The 21,781-nt window shown below is 36.3% G+C and overlaps 1 protein-coding gene across 1 annotated transcript in view; it reads left to right on the top strand.

Moving 5' to 3' along the window:
- CDH7 (cadherin 7, type 2) overlaps positions 1–21,781 on the top strand; it is a 71,599-nt gene that overhangs the window by 14,316 nt on the left and 35,502 nt on the right. Inside the window, exon 2 of the mRNA XM_009889058.1 lies at positions 16,679–16,973. Within this exon, the coding sequence (XP_009887360.1) occupies positions 16,679–16,973 (295 nt within the window). The remainder of the gene's footprint in view (positions 1–16,678; positions 16,974–21,781) is intronic.

Here is a 21,781-nt window from a genome sequence, read left to right as displayed (position 1 = left end):
AGAGGATAACATTATTTTATGAATGATGTTTTGGAAAGCAGAGTAAGAGTTGTTCAGTTCTTCATACTCCTGAAGTTGTGTGTCTCATTAATCAACAGACCCTTCCTGATGTTTTGCTGTAAAATTGAGTCAAGGAAAACATTCAATACTGTTAATTTTTTTACCTCAACTGAAGGTTTAAATGCCTTCAGGGTAGAGAGTGATACTGTCAGAAGCAGCAGCGTGTTGTCACATAGAAAAGGCAGCTCAGGACCACAAGTCTTCACATTGGCTTAGAAACCCTGTGTGTCTTCACTAAATACAATATGGTGGTCTAATATGTGTCCAATTTTTTACAGAGTAGCATAAGATTTGTTCTTAAAAGTGACTGCATAAAATTATACTTCACTACTCAGTAGATAAATTCTATGTGTGAGTCACACCTGCCTGTTCTGGGGATAATTTTTTTTTTTTTTCTACTTATTATTGCTATTAGTCCTGCTGAGCTAACACAGCTGAGAGACAGCAAATGACATTCTATTATTTCTTGAGTGTCATCTGCAGATGTGTTTGTTATGTTCCACTGACTTACACCTGCACAACCCAGTTGTAAGCTATGGGACCATACATTTTTACAATGAGAACAGAATCTGAAGATAGCAGGGATTTTACTTGCTTATGTAACCAGGACATAATTTGTCTCCTGGACAGAAAGAGTTTGTCTTTACAAGACTCAGCCAAGGTTGCAATAAAAACAGCTTACATATGATTTGTCCACTGAGTCTATTTGAAATGCAAGTCACGGAAAGGCATTGCTGGTTTTATACTACCACTTTTCAGGACGCAACACATTAATAGAAAGCCTCTTTACCATCTTAATGCCTTTTTTTTATGATCCAATTGGTTTACTTTGTTAATTCCGTTTGTTCTTTGCCAGTTAATGTTGAATTCACTAGATTTCCTATTGAACAACTACTACCCTTCCACTTGTACCACTACTTTTGTGTATATATGAACACAACAATATGGCTCTATAACTGAACTGACATGCTTTCTCTTTGATAAAAATTGGAGAATTTAATAGTGCATTCTGGTTCCTTTATTATCTTATATAGCCTCTGTTTTTGATTTCCAGTCTTCCACCTGTTTAAAAGTAACTGCAGAGCAGAATGGTGTTCTTTATCTTGTGCTGTCATGATCCCTGTCCATCAGTGTTTGATAACTTCTGTGAACAACATGTTTTAGAGTTTCTTATGTATTCTTCACCGAAAACAAATTAAAAAAAAAAAAAAACAACCAACCAAACAATGTTTTTGCCTTCTGGCAAATTTTATTGAGCAGATACAAATAGAGATTAATGGAGAAAACAAAAGAAGAAGAAGCAATAAAAAGGATGTATGCAGGAAAAAATAAGACAATAGTAAACAGCCACAAATTCCCAGAAGAGCAGAGGATCTGTGGGATGATCAGGAGGACAAAAGATTCACCAGTTAGGAATGCACCAGTTGAAGAAACACAATAACCTTTGAAGATGTATATAAACTAGAGACAGGTGGGGAATGTAAATTCCAGCTGTGAACTACAAGGGAGATTATCAAGTAGAATTTTCTGTACACTTCAAAAAAATTTGATTTTAATGATATTTGAAATTTATACATCCTTTATCATCTTTAGTTTGACTGATATGCTTGTGACTTTTCTTTGCAGAAACTTTTTTTATTATTATTTGTGTCTTTCCTTTTAAAAGATATATATTATTTTTTTTGGCAGTACCTATTAATGTACAAGGCTCAGAACTTTATGAATGGGATTATAATAATTAATTATTTGTTTTCCCTTAAAAATATAGGAACAGATCCTCAATGAATGGAAATATCTCTCTCCTTCCAGTGCACAGAGCTGTGCTGATTTACACCAAGCTATGCAGAACTTCCCTGAGGGATATTTAGCACAGTTTGTTAAATTAAGTGATCATTCTAATGGACCACACAGAAGGTGTGAGACAAAAGTGAAAATGCCTTGAGTATAAAGTTCTGAACATTACAATTGGTGACAGAAGGCCAATCAATGAGACAGTAATCCTATAAAAATACAGAAAGATCAGATTGCTTGTCGAATTAGAATTGCTTTAATATGGATGCATGCAAGGGGATAGCAAAGGAGCTGGAAACTTTCCATCTGCTTTGTATACAAAGTGATTAGATTGTGATCACTTAGTCCAAAAGGATAGAAATGATGCACAGTTCTGCCAGGATGAGACATGCAAATTAGATCAATTAAGCTTCGAGAGTGCTCAGACAATCTGGTAGAGAAGTTTACATGCTGTGTCAAGTGAAACTTAGCAAAGATCAGTCTTGAATGCTGGGGGCAAGTATTATAGTGATTTAAAGTCTAATCTCCTAGAGTAATTCATTGTTTTTAGATTCAGTTATAAAACTGATCAGATACTATAATAAAAGAATCAGATACTGTAATAAAAGATCCCTTTAGGAGATGTTTGATAGTATGACAGACAAATTGGTAACAGTCATCTGAGTTGAAATATTTGAGGTAGGTGAGGGTAAATTCAGAGGACTGATCTTGTTTGCAGTTAATGGAATACATGATACCGATAACTCCTGTACCTTCATGATGACCACAATGCTTCAGAAGCAGAGAATGTTCTCATAAGGAATTAATTGTGTACTCTATTTTTATTGAACTAGAGCTCACTCTGAAGGGGAACAACATGAAAACGATCGTTAGATAAGACTGCTCTAATTTTGTCAGGGACTATCTAAGAATTTGAATTATGTACCCCATGCAATGTCTCTTATAGCAGCAAAAGGACATGTTTCAGATAATCAGAGGGGTCTTTACGTAAATCAAAAGTTGTCAATATATGTGAAGTACTGGAAACTTCAGAAATGAGTTTCTGAAAGAAGACTTTGAGCATTTTCAATAGAATCCAGATGGCTTTCAGAATTAGAAACAGGTCTGCACAATTTGAATTTTAATGTATATTCAGCAAGTATACATGACCAATATAAAATAACACCTGCCATTTCAGTATTTTCTCATCATTTGTTTATCAATGGCTCATAAATTGATTGTATTGCCAGCATGTAATGACAGGGAGTAAGAAAAACGTCAAGAATGTGTTCTGGTGAAAGCACGAAGAACAGATGAAAAAATCCTGGGTTGGCATCATCGTTGTACGTGGCAAAAATCTATGTTGGTTTTTTTTTTTTTTTTTTGAAAAACGATGAGTGAATTTCAATTTTAATCCATAAATATCTTCTCTTATGATTTGAAATGTCAAAATATTATTTAAGGAAACAAGGTGTAATGACTGCATAGGAATTTGATGAATTGTCTTTATTAAACACTCTTCATACTCACCAGAATAGAAAAAGGCACCAGGAGAGCACTGCCCTTTTCATACAGCTGTTAAAATCCTTCTAAGCTGGAAGGCTTTACAATTAACCTAGTATTGTTCAGGTTAAGGCAGTTTGTTATGGTTTTGAAATACTAATGCATAATCGTCCCCCTCAAATGTTTTCTGAAAAACAGCACAAAAGACAGGCATTAAAAGCATTTGTCTCCCAGCCTTTAATCCTATGGAGTAAAAATGCCTATCAAAATATGAATTACTATCTTGACATCAGTCTGGTTATATCTGAAAGTCCTGGAGGACCTGCAAATTTGAATGGCTAAAAAAAAAAAAAAAAAGTAAATTAAGAAGAAATCAAACCTTTTAAAGTATTTATTCGCAAAGGATCACTTTAAATGATCTGAACAGTTTAAGGTAGACTTTCAAACGTCCATATTTACTGTGCATACCCTACTTCAGCTTGCTCTGAATACTGAACAGCTACTGTGTGAATTTATGTAACAGAATCTCTTAAGCTTTCAATTCTGCTTCTTACAATTAGTCTATGTGATGCACACTGCTGTTCATTAAAGCACCCTTCTTTTGCACAGGGATTAAGGCTCTATTTCAGAAAGGCGCTTAGGCATATGCTTAGTACCAACTTTCATGAGCATTAAGCAAGTCCTGCCATGCTGTAAATGGATAAGGATGATTTCCTAACTTAAAGAATCCTAAAACAGATATTCAATTTGATGTAGCACAGGGTTAAATTTCCCTGCTCTTTGGAGTAAATTTTGAACAATGGGTTGTTAATTAACTAACCAGTATATATGGATGAATGAATATGTATTTTAGAAATGCTTTTGGGTAAAAATCAATGTTATAAACCGTCTTCAGTGAAATGCATAAAAGCAGGGGAAAAGAAAAAAAAAAAGAAAAAAAAAAAAAGAAACTGTCCTATATCTTACTGAAAAAAGAAACACTTATTTGTCATTCAGTGTTTTACCTTTACTGAACTACAATGTCAGTAATTGGTCATTGTAGTTAATAGAAAGCACTGCAGAAATGTTAGGGTGTTTAATCAAGCCAGACTGAAAAAGATATTCTAAATGAAATGTAAACCCACTGACAACAGCAACTTGTTTTTTAAGGTAATAAGTAAGTTAACAAAGGGATTCTTCTGCTCTTTTCAAGTGAAATCATTTTAAGACACAAGACAAGTGTCTACAGTAAGACATCTAATACTGCACTTTATTTGGTCATGCATTGGTTTTTCATGTTATATTGTCATACTAGCAATGAAACTGTAATGCTTTGCTATAGATTTTCATTGCTGCCTTTTCATATGAAATAATTTACTCATATTAAAATGTTATAGTAAAATTTTACATTCAGAGTTCTCTGTTCTTGCTTTATTTCCTTGACCCAGTGGCAGCTCTGAGTAGTTATGACTCTCCCACCATACCTTACCAGCTACTAATTATGTGTGATATGAGCATTGTGTTAAATTCTTAATTTTGTCCTTTAAAACTAGGAGTAGTCCTATTGATCTTAGTGGGAATACTTATGGGATTAGATTTGTGGAAATGCTTTGAGAAATATCTGTGTGTTGACTATAAATCTTCCAGGAAAGTCAGCACTAAGTATTGCATTTAGCCAAACTTTATAAAGAAAGACAATAGGAATTTAATTTTTAAGAGGAAAACAACAATAACAAACACTGATGCCCTGACATGTATATTATCATTTATGTATGTTAAAAATTGAGATGTAGACAAAGATGTTAATTCTGCTTTTTTTTTAACAGTTTCATAAATTTTATTTAACAAGTCCTTAGCTGTTTTCATGGAATTGTAGGTTAGTGTGGCTGTGGACCCAGTTAATTACATTTTTTTCTATATTGCAAATCTTGCATCATTAAAATGATCAGATCATGCTGTCTTCTGTAGTCCAGTACTTTATAAGCTTCTACAGAAAAAAAATAGTTACAGTAATTACTTCAACTGCTTTACAATTACATATTTTACCATTGTCTTGTAGTCTGTCAGGGTTTCAGCACTTCCTGCTAACACGCAAGGTAAGATTACAAGTGGATTTTTAGTAGCATTAAACTTTCAAGAGCAAATGAAATTTGAGGAATTGTTACAACATAAAACCAAACCAAAAACAACAGAAAAAAGCTCCACACCCTCTGGGTATCTGTTCCTTGGTACTAATGTTCTTTGGAAGCAGGTTCCTATGAGAAAAATCATTATCAGCCAAGCAATGCTGCAAGCTATTTTGGATAGTTGAAGCAGAAACAGGATAATCACTCTAAACCATAGATCAGTAGTTTGACAAAGAAGAGACGATATGGGAGGTATAATTTCCACTCTAAAATAAAGACATTCAGTATAAGTGCATATCTTATCTCAGAAAAGACTTTATTTCCAAATGAATTTTTGTTTGTAAATTTGATATTATTGATATAGTAGTCGAAAAAGAGGTGTGTATGATTATTTTTCCCACTCAGTGCTATTACAGACAATTCTTTAGATTACAGAGTTAGATGTGAAAAGATAGATCCTCTAATATGGTCTCATTTTCCGCGGTTGAAATCCTAGGCCTGAATTATCACAGCTAAGTAGAAAAAGCAATATGGGAGAAACAACTTTCCAATCGGCATATTTATATTCTTTTTTCTTCTTTCTATTTTCAAGAACAAGGACAAGGTAAAAGCATTAATTTTGCATTGTTTCAAGTATATAAATTCAGCTATTGCCTTTCTGGTTTCATCTCCCCTCTTTCCATCTTTCCTGAAACACAAGGAAAAGTGCATTCATGCATTCCCTGGTCTTTTTTTTTTTTTTTAAAGGCTTAAAAATCTTAAATAATTAATAAAAGGATGAACATTTTTTACAATTTACAGTGGTATAAGAACAGAATATATTCACATCACTGTAAAGATATATGCATTTACGCGTATATGCATGTATGTATTTTGTTCAAGAAAAGTGTATGCTCAAGAAACAGTTCTATGTATACTAATATTGCACAGAGATAGTTTCATATGTAGCAGGGAAATAATTTGAGAAGAATAAATGAAGTTTCTTGAAGACTCTGTTTCTGTTAGGTGCTACTTGTACATAAACTTTTCAAGCCCATGGACATCTGCTAGCCCAGAGATACTCTTCTACGAAGTATACTAGGTCTTTGGTACTTATTTGCCATGCTACATTTCTTAAGTCTGATCATTTTCATAGAAGCTATAAAGAATGCGGTGAGAGAGCATCCTTACACAATTTTATTACACTGCTGAATAGAGAGTAGTGACTTTAAGAGAATTTTGTCTTACAGCTTCAGTGATTCTTGGCAACAAAATAAATCAAATCACTGGACCAGTAAATACGGTGGTTTAGTATATAACAGCAAGTAGTATGGTACATTATGAATAGATATGGATCATGCGAAAATACTATTGGTACGTATGGAAGAGAACTTAGTCCCTTTCCTGGAAAATAAGTAAATGCAGAGACCCAAATACAGCTGGTAAGAATAAACATTCAGGAATTTGTAAATAGAATTTCACTTCAGTAGTATTTTCACATGCTTTAATTGTTTCAGGCACTTGTATAAATGAAGTTTGAGTCACAGGTTTCTTTAATAAAAAAATAAATCTATTTGGGTAAACACAGAAACAGTTTTTATATGGTAAGTCAGATAGCAAATAGACTACTCTATGGCTTGGTTTGCCAGTGATGCAGTTTTGTTACTGAAATACTCGGAATGAGTACTCCAAGGAACAAATACTGATGGACTGAGAGTGATTTGGGAAAAAAACAAAACAAAACAAAACAAAGCTGATTATTGAAAAGGTCTTTAAGGATTCCAATGTGCATATTGTTTGCAAACACTGTGGTCTGTCCCCATTCTAAATTCTAGTGACGTAATTTCTGAAAAGCTTGAAGAGTGTGTGTGAGGGGAAAGCAGGTCTCTTTTCCATTCCTATTCTGAAAGTGTTATGTTGCCTGCAGGCTCTTGGTGGTGCTACAATACAGTATTGCTGCCCCTCCACCCCCCCAATAAATATTATGCAATTAGTACGTGATGATGCACAGTATACAGATGGCTTTTACCTCTCAAAGCTGCCAAACTGTCTTTTTAAGAGTGTGAATGACAAATAGTCATTTTGGAGAGTGACATGTCGTGATGATGGCCCATTAAAACTCCTCAAGAATACTCAGCCGGCTACATATGCCCACTCAGCTCCATCTACAGCAGCAGCTGCTTCTGAGTTCCTCCTGTAGCTGCACTAATCTTAATGGGCTGGCTGCAGAATTCCCTGTCGCCACAGGGCATTTTGTGTTCTTATTAAAACTGGGGGGGAGAAGGCACAGATTTGTGAGTACAGCATCTGCAGGGATTGGAGAAGAGGACAGAATAAGGAAATGTACGTGTGTGCATGTGTGTGCGTGCGCACGTATCTATGTATACATACATGCACTTAAATGTATGCATACATTGTATATATATTTAATTGCTGTATCACTGTCTATATAAAGATCTAAATTATATAGGTATACACAGAGAGACAGAGAACACTGTAGACAAAATTGAGTGTTATTAAGAGAAAAAATGTCATAAAAATTTGACATGGTTGCTCTTATCACATCCAGTTTTCAGTATTTCCTATTAATTATTCAACTCACTAGCGTTTAGATGCCAGTATCTCTTATTCCTAGAGGAACTTTTCATCTGAACTTTGTCTTCCACTTAGAAGTCTTAAGGGCTTACTCAGATACGAACTGGAATGTTATGAAGTGTAAGTTTTAGAATTTTGGTACTCCTATTTTGAATTTTGCTTGAACAATAACCATCAAGGAACTAAAGAAGTTTCACTGTTCTCTTTTCTGTTTCACCCCCCTCTTTCTAAAGCTTGGCAAAATTAAATATTCGCTTCACTTCATGTGGCTGAGGTGATAAGGTTATCCTCCTGGAGCACTGATCAGTCACTTAAGAGCATAAGGGCTGTATATTTTTCACTAAACTCTTCCATCAATATTTCTGAACCTTTTGGAGAAACAACATGGGGGAAGGAGGGGATACTGAAGCCTAACTGCTTATTCTAAGTTTGATCATAGGAGAAATTAGTATGAGCAAATTAATAAAAATTCTTACTATTTTAATATCTTAGGCATAGAAACATGCATTCTTCCATTCAGAAGTAGTACAGAAACTACATTAATGGTAGAAATAAGAATTATGCCTAGTTCATTCAGATCAAGCTGACACTTATGTTACTCTCCCTGCCCGTCAGTCATGTTTCTTATGTTTGCTTCTCTGGTTCCAGCACTTTAAAATTAATAACAATTTAAATTTCACTTTTTAAATTGCTCTTTTTTATTTTTTTTATTTTTTTCCCCTCCACAGTAGGCTTTTTTTGTGAACTTGGAGTAGTAGTAATGCACACCCTCAGTAAAATGACACCTGACCAGATTCAGGTTATCAGCCTTTTTAATTCCTGTTGAATTAAACAGAACATGAAAAGAAGATGCAGGAAAAGTTATACAGCTTTACTCTTAAATACTGTTCTTGTCTAACACTGATCAGTCACTGAAGGTCAGCTCCAACTACTACTTCAGCATTTTCTTTCATTTGTACTTTTTTATTTTTCATTGCTCTTTCTTCCCATTTCAACTTATTCTTCCTTTTGCCTGTCTCCTTTTGTCTTCTTCTTGCCCCATCTTCTCTGCCTCATCACATTCATTTGAGGTCTTTCATCCATCTGTCTCCCATTCCATTCCTCTCCTGGTCCTTCAGACCCGTCCACATTCTCATCCAATTTGTTTTTTTGGTTTGTGAATTTTTTTACCTTGGGTTGGTTTTTGTTTGTTTGTTTTTAACTCAGTTTCCTCTGCTCCCTGTTTATCCTTCTTATTTATGTTCTCTGTTATACTATGCTTTCTTAATCATGCACCTGCATGAATACCTTGAGCGTAGATGGAGCTTTGTTCTCACTGGCTCTATATACACTTTTGCATATGAAGATCTCAGAGATCAAAATACACCAAATGACATACAATTTGCCTGCAGGAGGTTATTAAGGACAAGCAGTGGGATGACACAGCTGGTACTCCCAAAAGGATGTGCTCTGGTTTTACCTTGAATGTGAAATGTGCTCACGTGATAGATAACCTCTCATTATCTCATTGCCTGTGTGGTGATCCTTGGTAAATATATTGGCTTGTGGTCATTTGTAGGACTCTAGTATTACCTGTAGCAAGACAAAAGAGGATTCAGAGACAGTCTGACTTCAGATAGTCTATACAGACAGTGCTGGATGCAAAGAGATTTCAGGAATGTCTTGGACCTGATTGTCTCAGCAGCTCTTAGGTTTCTGGTCAACTCTGAACACTCTAGACACAATTTGGGGTTTTTTAGATCAACACAGAACAGAAGTCTTGTCTAGGCTGACTGCCTTTTGAGCAAGCCTGTCACCAGCTGCTTGTGTTAGATAAATATAATGTGGTAATACTATGGTCTACAGCATGGGACCTTTTTATATTCTCACATGACTCTCTGCAGTTGCCTAACAAGGAGAAAGTCTGGAGGCAACAAAACAGTGCATGAAATTGCTAGTATGTCAAAGTGGCAAATTGTGCCACTGTGGCACAGTTGTCTATGCTGGTTCTCTACTATACTGGCAACATTGCTGAGACAAGGAAACTCTGGCAGCATTACAAGTGTATTTCTTCTTTTCAAACTCTAATTAAAAATGTTAGGGTTTCGTGCATAGCTATTTATATTGACTTGATCTCTTGCCCTCAGTATTATCTGTTATGCTGAAAGCACAGAACACAGACCAGAATATTTCTTTCTGACCCCAGGCTTGTACTATAGTTTTACATAAATTAATAAAACCAAAAGCAAACAAAAGCCCTCCAGGAGCTCCTTTATCACTTTCTCAATGTTTCTTGGAAAAAAGACTTTTATAAGAAAATCATTACCTGCTGAATAATACTTTCACTAGTGCCTGGGTGTGAAGTCAATTATATGAATCACAAGCCTTTGCTGACATCAATAAAATGCTGAGGAATCTGCTTCTGTCCCACATAACTTCTGTAATGAGACTGAAAAGGAAATTAAAAAAGATGTCTTAAGCTGTTGATTTTGAAATATGGTTACAGTTTACAAGGGTGAGAGTTTCATAGCTCCCTCTGAGAACAATTGTATTAGTAACAAATGTGTTTTTGAGGCCCTTAAACATTGCAGAAATGTTATGTGTGCACACTGTTTTTTACTTAAATGTTAACTCCATTGTCTATGCTGAATTTTAAATATTAGTTGTTATGTGCATTGAAATTTTTCCAAATCAGCAACATTGAACCCTTAGTTATCCTGATAGTTAACAGATACCGTGTTATATTTAAAAAAAGAAGAAAAAAAAACCCAAACAACTAGTACCTTATGAGTCATCACAATTTGCAGCATTTACCAGCAGTGATAATCTGAGGGGGGAAAGGATGTCAAAACCTTCTAGGTGCAACCACAGTAAATAGCTAATCTGAGAACAGAAGTTTTAAGACCCTGGCTGTTGTGATGAGCAAGATTTAACAGAAATAGCCAAATTAAGTCTTTGTTTCAAATCACCTGCTTTCTTTCCTCTTCTGGCAATTACATGTTTAACCTGTATACACACAACAAGTTCCCTCCTTACATCTTCCCAGAATGTGGGGAGGGGGGGCATGTTGTATATGAAGACAAGAGTGTCTTCCTCCCACAATCAGTTCTCAGGTGTTTTGTAATAGTAAGTTGTGGTTATGAAATGGACAAGAAGATTGGTCCTGGCTCTGTGTTCTTCCTTTTGCCCTTTTTTCCTTCATAGTCCCTCCTTGCTTTTAGTGAGAAGACAGGAAAAAAGATGTGGTTGCATCAGTTCCATATCACAGACCTATGGATGCCTGCAAAGTCATGAGGAGGCAGTCTTCATTCCTCTCCTCCCTTTCTAGTTACTTTCACAGCAAGAAAGGAAAGGGTGCAGGCAAGGTAACTCCTCCTTGAGAAAACTTTTCAGTTGTTCTGCAAATGAGTGTGCATTTCTTATGGTCTCAGGGAGCTATGGAATTAGGTTGTGCTGAAGCATCTCGTGTTTGCTCTGTCTGTCTCTTTCTCACCATTACCTCTGTGATCCTGCTGGCATTGAAAACCCAGCAGCTCCTCATGTTCTCCCTGTGCTTTTCTTCTTCACCCAGAATCTCTAAACTCTGAAATGAAACATTAGCCATGCTGCCACAGGGACGAACAGCTGCAAATATAGTTCTTTGGGGAAGAAAAAACGGAGAAGAGAGGCATATGAAGACTGCACCTGCTTTAAGGGAGCCTGAACTGAAAATCAGAGAAATGGCAAACCTCTCATTCAGACCTCAAACAGATCAGTGGTGGCCAGATAAATTACTTTTAATGCACTGCAGTATCTCTGCTTACTGATAAAAATAAAAATTTTCTCTATCAAAACCACTGCATTAGTATACTTTAATGGCAAGTGATGCAAAATGACGTCATCATTAGTTGTACAGATCTGTATCTAGAAATAGGCAAAATCCAGAAACTCTTGAGTCTTAGAGATCTTGAAGAAAATGTATAATTTAGGTTTCCCTAGAAAAATCATCATCCTAAGGGTCCATGTAAGCATAAATACATTACGCGAGACCCTATACTAAGCTATGTTGCTGTAGGGCCAAAAAATGTAAGTGAGGACAAAATTGCATTCATTAAAGGAGGTAGGATAATTGTGCCTTTGCTACTGAGTGAAGCTGACTGCTTCCTTCTCTCACACATATCCAAACAAGCATTTTCTAAAACTAAGGGAAGGTTTAGGAGTTGAACCTAAGAAGATATAAGTTTCCTCTTTTTAAGTTGAGTTCAGAGACAGTAGAGGGCATTCAGTAAATTATCTTCTAAAAAAAAAAAAAGTGCGCTTATACACACTGGCCCTCCCTGCCTCCACAAAGCTTGTGTGACTTTTCTTATGAGATTCCTGCTTTAGCAGGGGAGTTGGACTAGATGATCTCTAGAGGTCCCTTCCAACTCTGAAAATTTTGTGATTCTGTGATTTGTTCACTCTCTGCTAAATTTCCTAGAACATCAAAAGTTACCCTCCTGTTAAAAATGCATCATCCCTCTGCAGAAGCTTGCCATTTCCCTTGTCTCTTCTCATGTACTTTTTCTTGTACATGGTCTAATGTAGGGAACACACAACACCAACCTCTTAAAATCTTCAGGGTAAATTTATTTGGAATGTAAGAAAGAAGCAATAGGATCAGCATATACTTATACTGGAAATAAGGTTGCTTGACAGCCAAGGCAAACTGGAGAGTGACCATCATGGATGTTGCGTGGAAGTGGCTATGGATGAAATGACTTGGAAATATGCAACCATCTTTACCTATAGCATTCCTCTTTCAGAAAACAGAGGGAGGAATTTTATTTACAATATTTATTGCAAACTACTTCTGAAAGAAAATTTGTCTGGGATGTTCCAGAATGGGATCAGATGAGATTTATTCAGCGAATCCTTGAATCTTTCATGTCTCTTGAAACAAGAATTTGAAACTGCCTTGGTCTTGATTGTCTCTGCTTCTAAAGTCATAGTCCCCGTGTGCAGCTACAGACTGAGCCGCAGTTCTGTCTTGTACATGAATGTCTCTATAGAAAGTGGGAGGAGTGATAGACAAGGTAGTAGATGGCACTGCTATAGGTGCTTTCTGGAGCCGTCGTCCTGTGAAGTACAACGGTACTGAGTACTAATATCATTCTATATATTTTTTTTCAAATTAATCACAAGAACAAATATAAATCTCAGGTCTCTTTCTTAAATGTAATTCTTCTCTTAAAAAAAAAAAAAAAAGTGGGGAAAACCAAACCAAACAAAAAAACCCCAACACACAACAACAAAAAAATCCCATGCAAAGTGTTTTCTAAAGCCAACATTATAAGGAAAATATTACTTCTCACGTCCTAGGATGTTAAACTAAATAGCTGGAAGTACAGGTAGTTTGAAGTCACACTTGGTAGTAGCAGAGCTGTAAAAATGGTACAGGATTGCTGCATTCAAAATTTTTGTTCTTAGTTGTAAATCACTGATGCCTCTACATTAATGACTTTGAAGATCACTGTTGGAAGGATTATATTGGGTCAAACAGGAATTAAGGTGATTTGAAAACTGCACCAAATGTAAAACTCAATTTTGTCAGCCTAGTTTATTTTTGCATTGTTCTCTTGTATTGTACTTTTAAGTTATCTCAGATTGACACTAAAATACACATAAAAATGTTGAAAAAAAATCTTTAGAGTGCTTTACACAGAATTGATTGTACTATAGTGCCAAAGATAAGCTAAATCTTGAGCTATATCACCTTCCTGGGGTTAAATTGGTAGAGAACGGTACTTTATTAACTTGAACGTGGGCCAGCATTCTTTTTAAAAGGCTTAGTAGAACAAAGTTTTAATAAAAGATGCAAAGAAGTTTGCTCTCCCAGAGCCTCAACCTCGGGATAACAAAGGTCATTGCTAATCACTTTTCTAATCCATGCGGTAGCAGTTTTCTACCAAGGCATCATTCCAAAAAGTGGCTTCTGTTCAGCATTTCACCCCAGGGCACCAGCCACTATAGTGTGATCCATGAGGAAATTTATGGACCTCAGAGTGGGACTCCTTAAAAAACAACGTGTTAATCAGTGAGCCACTGAGTGAGCAAAAGAGAAATGCTGAAGCCACAGAATTTCGTCATTCTCTGGGATGGGAAAACCTTACTCAGTGCATCTTTGAGGATTTACACTTCTGGCCTGTCCCCTGAAGGCCTCTTTTCTTTCAAAACACTACTAGAAAGTTATTCAGGACAGGGCTGGATCTAAAAACAAGGTGAAAGGAAGGCTGGGCCGCCCTGCAGCGTGAGACCTAGGTGTGAGTGTTAAACACTCTCATGTGTTGATGGGCTTGGCTTCTCCCCCATGAGAGAGCACTGTGTTGCTCTCAGCAAGGTGAGACATGGAACCCCTTCCCTCCTCTGCCTGAAGAGATCTACTTGCGCTTCTCTAACCCTCAGAAAACTGCTATACTTGATAAACTGCTGGGTATTCTGGTGCCACCTGCTTTTCTCTCATTCAGCACACTCTTAAGTGTGCCACAAAAGGTAGATTAAATTTACAGGGAGAATGGGAGAGTCTCAGCCACCACAGAAAGACCAGTGCTCTGCCAGAATATGGGATATGGAGAAAACTGAATCACTTCAAAAAGGCAAAGACATTGAATCTCTGTATTGCATAACTTCAGTTCTTGGGTAACGCGATGCTCAACATTTCAGACTAGACTGTAGGATTTCAGCTATGTAGGGGAACTCACACAATGCCTCTGTAGTACACAGGAGACTTATGCACCCTGAAGTAGATCCTAGAAAAAGAAAAAAGGAAAAAAAAAAGAAGTAAAACAAAATCAAACACAAGCCAGACATATTCTTACTTGCACAGGCTGCTGCACATTTGTTGGGAAGATGGGTACTTCTTCAAGTTTGAAAAAGCAGCAAGAGCCCCAACTGCCAGATTTATGAGATGTACAGAGGTATGGTTTATTGAATAAACCCCCAGCCATTAGGGCTGAGGAATACGCAGTGCTGCAGATCTTGAAAGAGCCTGGATGTGAGATACATTTTACCTTGATCTGCTCACAGTGTCAGCATTGACTATTCCTGAGTGTGCTGAGAAGTAGGACTTTAAATGTTCAGGGAACTCTACCAGAGAAATCTCAGGCTTGTTTAGGTATCTCAGGAGTTAGGTAGCAGCAGGATGAGGATAAGCCATATTTTGAAATAATGTAGCTAATCCGATTTAGACACCATAGTTTTATTTTTTGATCCAGTCCAATGCTCAAACTCCATTTCTGTCTTAAAAGAGAGAGTACACTGTAATTGCAAAGTATAAGATAGCCAGACAGTGTAAGTGAAATAATGTGTAAGAAATAGGCAGTTTTTTACCCAGCTGAAAAATTCAAAACTGATCACAAATACTTCCCTGCTGAAATAAGAAAAGGTTTTGCAGCTGTGCTAAGTTATGCCTGAGATAGCAATTTTCTGCATGTATTCTGGAATTGATTACTATCTCAATGATACTCCCAGCTGAGACAAAAAAAAAATTAGTGGAGGAAATTATGATGATGATGACAGTAGAGTTACCTCCAAACGCAACATGACATAAAGTTAGGAAAGGTACAAAGTAGATAAGAGACAATAAGAATTTGAACATCTTTAACATTGTCCTCTACTATTTACAAGTAATAATCCACTTTTTAACAAGCAAGAAAGTACTTTGAATTTTACTTATGTTCTTTTCCATTGTACCATATTAAATATATCATGTGTGTGTATTACTTTAACGTGACATCCAGATCAATTACATTCCTGATATAAGTTTGAAAAGTATACGACAATTGTTTGAGTCTGTGTTCTGTAACAGGAAGGTAGGACTCAGTAGACATAAAAGAGCTACAAAACCTGTGGAATCTTGCCCTGTAACTTAAAATAACTTGTGTAATGAGGAAGAAAGTTTCTTTCTGTAAATCTGTCTTTCAATTTGAACAGAAGATACATTTGGACCTACCAGGCTACATTTCTTCTGTGCCTGCTACAAGTAGTCCCAGCGAAACTACACCTGACTTTCAATACTGTGTGGTTCAGGCAGTGCCAGGACACTTCTTGGGCTTTCTCAAGCTCTGCATTTTTCCAAAGTTAGATAATGGAAAACAAGATATGGAAGTGAAGTTACCGGCCCATCAGTTAGCAGTGAGCAATATGTCAACCAGTCCATTATAATTCATTTAATATGTTTTACTGGTCTACACAGTAAACACTAAGAAAATCGGTATGTTGTTTCCCATACACACACAGGAACAAACACATACTGACATCAAGTTTATAGTGATATTTGTTTGAAGTCTCAGCCTTCAATAGGATAATAAGCTGAAACCAACACTGTAGTTTAATTCAAGTAGGGATAAAGTCATGGTTATAATCATATGTGTGCATGTGTGTATGTGTGTGGCTATGTAAAACTAAGGTATGAGAAGACCGTAAGACAACATCAAATACATTTGAAAATGAGATTGTTTGCAGGAAAGAATGAAATTATCTTGCTCAAAAGAGCAAGCTGACAGATTCTAATGGTCCTTCTCATCCCGTGCATGATAAACATTCAGCTTATCTTTCCAAGAACAATAAAATTTCATGTACTACTGCTCGACATAAGAATTATTTTTACATATCTCCATGCCACTGACTCTCTTGTAAGTTAATCTCATCTCTCATCAATTTTTCACCAGCTTCACTCTGATGTTGATAAAGGAGATGGTTCCATCAAATACATCTTGTCAGGCGAAGGGGCAAGTTCCATTTTCATTATTGATGAGAACACGGGGGATATTCATGCTACAAAGAGGCTGGATCGAGAAGAGCAGGCCTACTACACGCTCCGAGCACAAGCACTAGATAGGCTGACTAATAAACCCGTGGAACCAGAATCTGAGTTCGTCATTAAGATTCAGGACATCAATGACAATGAGCCAAAATTTCTGGATGGTCCTTACACTGCTGGAGTTCCTGAGATGTCTCCTGTGGGTAAGTGCAAAATACACTGTTGGTGTTGTGGGAAATTTGTTCCTATTGCCTTTTTAAAAATTTCATTATTTTTTACTGTATCGCGCTAAGCTACTTAATTATCTATGAGGCACCTGCAACAGTTAGATATTTCAAGGCTTAACTGGAAATAACATGCTAGATTAAGTATTTACCCTTTCAAAAATGTTGTGAAACTCAAATAGGTATGTAGGGATTCAGATAAGCATTTTATGGTGTATTCCTCATTCCAGTGCCCAGAGGCTTTGTTTTATAATTCTCATTAACAATAATAAGTTTCACACCTATGCTATGGTACTCAGAGGTGATAATATATCATTTTGTTCAGATAAAGTCCTTTCTTAAAAAACTATTCAAATTCCTGCTAGTGCAGAGCTTTTTTTTTTTTTTTTGGCAAGTGTTGCATATATCAGTAACAGTTTACAGTGTGTCTTTTCTAATGCTAAAATCCAGCTCTCTGGGAAGTATATGCAAGCAGCAGGGACTGAGGTGCAACTTGAGATAATTTCAAAATTCCCGTGGAATCAGAGGAGAATGCCTTCTAGAGGCTTCAGATCCTCTGTTGGGAAAGCAGAAATGCTATTTTTTCCTGAGTTTGGATTAGGGAAGAATTTCAACATCAAATCCATTACCTCTTAATTTTAAAGAGACCAAATGCTCATCTGTTGTCAGCTGCCACTGTTCCTTTGAAAGCTGACTGATTCAGACCAGAGAGGAGTTTGTCTCGGAGATATTTTGGTAAATTTTGCTTTAACCTGAAATTATAAATGCAAGCATGAAGCTAAAAAAAATGCAGAAGAACTTAATCTACTTCAGTGGAAGCACGTATATGGGAAGTCTCACTTCAGGTTAAGACAGTTATATGGTGATCGAAGTTAGGATTTTCTTTGCTTGATTGATTTTAAACCATATAAAAATTTGATACACTTACAGTAAGACTGCCCATATAGGATTTGCTATAGTTTCTCCTGTGGTTTTGGACTTCAAACAATGTCTCTAAATTGGAGTTAGAGAGAAAATAAAATGATCTTTCCTGCATAAGGGCCCTGCAGTTATCATTAGTCAACATTGCTGTTATATTTGAAACTCAGCTTAGGAGCCAAAAAGAGATAAGTAAAACATTGCTAATGAGTTTTCTATTTATTTATTTTACTAAGCAGTGAGCATAGACATTCTTTCTCATTTGATACTTGGCACTTGTTCACTGTCACTCAAACACTATGTGGATGGCTGAAGAGGCAATAGTAGCCTTGGAAAGCAAGAAGCACCACAGCTTTTGAGGAGCATCAGGGAGGAAATGAGTTGTGATACATTGATGAGAACTTTTTATTGCTGCACTTTGGAAAAACAGAGATAATCTAAGACTGTAAAACCTAAATATTCAGCACTTCAAAAATATGTTCTGTAAAAAAATATGTCTTTTTAAAATTGGTGTTTTATTTTAGAATTGGATTATTTAAGTGAGCTGGAGCATGCAGCAATGATTAGATTTTTGCACCTTTGTCTTGTGTCCTGAAGAGCAATATCTCCACATTTGCCTTTTACATGAGTTACCTCTGCTTGTCCTGTGCTGGCATATTGACATATGGACAGTTACTATACGTATATGATGCTTACCTACACACACAAATCCATGCTTCTACCCCTGACCCATGCTCCATTTGTTCCAAAAACATATTGGGAATTAATCAGTGGGGAGTGCACAGTGTGCAGTGGGGAACATAAGGACTATTTTTTCAAAATGAGTTGCTTTTGCATATTTTTTTGAATCTTTACCACGTAAATGACTGAAAGAAATTATCTCCATATGGACTGCAACACCAAATACATATTCAGCTTAGGTGCAATATTGTGCAAAATTGTTAACTGAGACTTGTGCGCTCTGGGGTTTGTGTTGACCAAGGGCAGTTTCAACTTCGTGAGCTTCCTGAAACTGTACATTTTAAATATCTTCATGGTATGTATCACACAACTACTGAATGCTGAATTAAGGATTACCATGAAATGCCTGTGTGGCACTTGTCTTACGTAGTCACATCGATTCACAGTTAATTCATATAACACAACCTTTAATTAATCACGTAGAGCATTCATGAAATATTAAGGAGAAACAAAGTATCTCTCTCCTATTTTGTTTAAAATTGTATCCACGACAAGGATTCTTAATTGGATATTACACAAAATGAAAGAGATCACAAGATTATAAACCCAAATTAACCATAAAGCTAGGAGAACTATAACCTTTAACCTAAAGGGTGGTTATGCAAGTATAATGATTGTGTATTTTATTTGGCAAATATTTTAGGACATTATCTAAGGCTAATTGAAGTCAATCTTTTCTGTAATTTGAAATGACTTCAGGTCAGGTTCAAATTATATTTGGGTCAGGCCCAATTATATTGATTATCCTGGATAGGGTAAATATCTTGATGGCTTGTAAAACTATTCATAGCAAAAACCTCAAATATATGGCTTATCTGAAGCCCTGATAGGGCTTTTTTTCTTTTTAAAGTATGTCTCTTACTTAAAACAACAAAAAAAAAAACCAACTAGCAGTGTTAATGTCAAACAAAACAATTGCAAATTATAGTTAAGAGAGTATTAAAAGAGTGTTCCTGTGACGTTGACCAAAAATATAGCTGATGTGAGATACAGATCTGTTTGTCTTATTGCCAAGGGAACCGGGGACAAAAATCACAATACCAATAGAATTTTAGTTTTATTTATTTTTCTCTACTCTCCAGACATATCAACAGCTTTGCTTGTTAGAAATCTCGTTCTTGCCACATTTATTATTTCTGATTGAGATGGATAGAAACATTTGAGTTCTATGCCAAAGGAAAAAACAAAACAAAACAAAACAAAACACAAAAAAAGCTTTATATCATGCTTAAATTTTTGGTACAAGTGGGTAGTGGGTTTTGAGAGCCTGAATCATGCTTAAATTTTTGGTACAAGTGGGTTTTGAGAGAAGGGAGAGTGCCTCTCTTCAGTCACAAACCCCCTCTTATTCACTTTATCTGACCTTGCTGCTGGGCTGGGACCACTCTTGGGTTTTGCCCCCAAGTGAAGGCAACCTATCGAGGCTGTGGGAGGAAAGGGAGGAGGTGAAGAGGGTAGAACCTGCCTCCAGGTGCTGTCTCTCTCCCTTTACACTCCTGGAGGGGAAAGGCTGTGGAGGCATTGCTACATCAGCTCTGGGTGAAGGCCAGTGGCAGAAGCACAGAAATACCAGATGGTACGGAGCAGAACCAGGCCAGGCTGTTGCATGTAAGGATTAAGTAGGTATTATGCTTAACTTGATAGTAAAGTTGTTTAACATTTTTAGTAGCAGCTGATATCACGTAGAAATGTGATGCAGTCATGGAATTGATACGTGTATTACATATACTACACATCATTAGTTGATACCAGTCAATGTTTAATGTGGCTACAATTCAATTGATAAGGGTCTGCACAGTTTTAAAAAAAAAATAATTTAAGTTCATCTAGTTTTAGGAACCAATTTTCCCTTAAATTGTTTCACCAATGTTAAAAACGGAAGTCACACAAGCATCTCTCGTACAAACTCACTTAAAAACTGTGGTAAAACACCACACAAGTTGCTAGAAAGCTTTTTAAAAGCTCTGTGCAGAGGTTGCTAAAGCAGTAAACTCAGAGATGTAAAAGAATTCATTTGAAGGATCTCCAGCTCAAAATAAACTTCAGCAACCAGTTTACCTTTATCTGAACCTATCACAGAAAAGGCTGACCTTTGAAGCATGTTGGAAACATTGCTGAATCTTCACTTGGGTAAATTAAAGTACAAATAACATTCTAAATTTAAGGTCCTCTCTGCAAAAACTCCTCCCTTCCTTTTGCTCTAATATCAGAATTTAAATAGGTCAACTTCTCAGATTACTACTTAAAGGTTAGGTTAAAAATGATTCTAAAAAAAACCCCAGAAATCTGTGCCAGCCACACAAAATTCAATGTGTTATTAGCTAATATCAATAAAGAAATATGTGGGATGCCCTTTGATTAGCAGCACAGACTTTCCCTCAGTGTTTGGTGCAATTGCTGAAGAAGCTTATGAAGTTGCTACATGTAGAATTCTTTTTAATGAAATGATATTCAAACTTTGTTACAAAGACATAATTGTAGAGAAAAACAATTGTGGAAGAATCCATATCTGACAGTGAAAGACAGTTTTTCAGTAAGTAGCCCCTATTTATTTTTTCAATCTATATCAGATAGATAAACTGTAAGAAATATTTAAAGTTGTAGTTGTGAAGTTATAACAAGACATTAATGAAAGTCTGAGGTAGAGTTAGTGTACTGTTTACACCTGCAGTCTAGGGCTCTGAACAATGCTGCCATAAACAAGATTTACTGGGACAGTCATTTTGTTGGATGGAGTAAAGGTGTTGTGCTGTTTGTTGACTGTCCCATGCTACCTGTAGTCCTAATCTTGGACACATGTATGACAGCTGACCACCTGTGTTAAGAGGTAGGGCAAAGTGTTTGGGAACAAAAGGAAGACAATTTCAGTGCAGGAACACAAACTCTCCTTTTGTAAGATTATGTAGTTGGAACTATGATGCAACTACCCATTTTTCCTAAACCTATACATTTATTGACTATCTGTGAGTATCCATAGAGCTTTATTGGGTACATTTTTTTAAAAGGAAAATAAGCTTATGAATTTGACATCAATCTATTGCAAGAAAAATTAGGACAGCTCTGTGTTGCAATGATCGTCCTCGGAAGGAATTCCTATTCTTCAAGAAATTTGCTTCATCTGTGAAAAT

The sequence above is a fragment of the Charadrius vociferus genome, unplaced genomic scaffold (genome assembly GCF_000708025.1).
Source record: "Charadrius vociferus isolate BGI_N301 unplaced genomic scaffold, ASM70802v2 scaffold65, whole genome shotgun sequence".
Classification (NCBI taxonomy): Eukaryota; Metazoa; Chordata; class Aves; order Charadriiformes; family Charadriidae; genus Charadrius; species Charadrius vociferus.
This window is presented reverse-complemented; position numbering and strand designations above follow the sequence as displayed.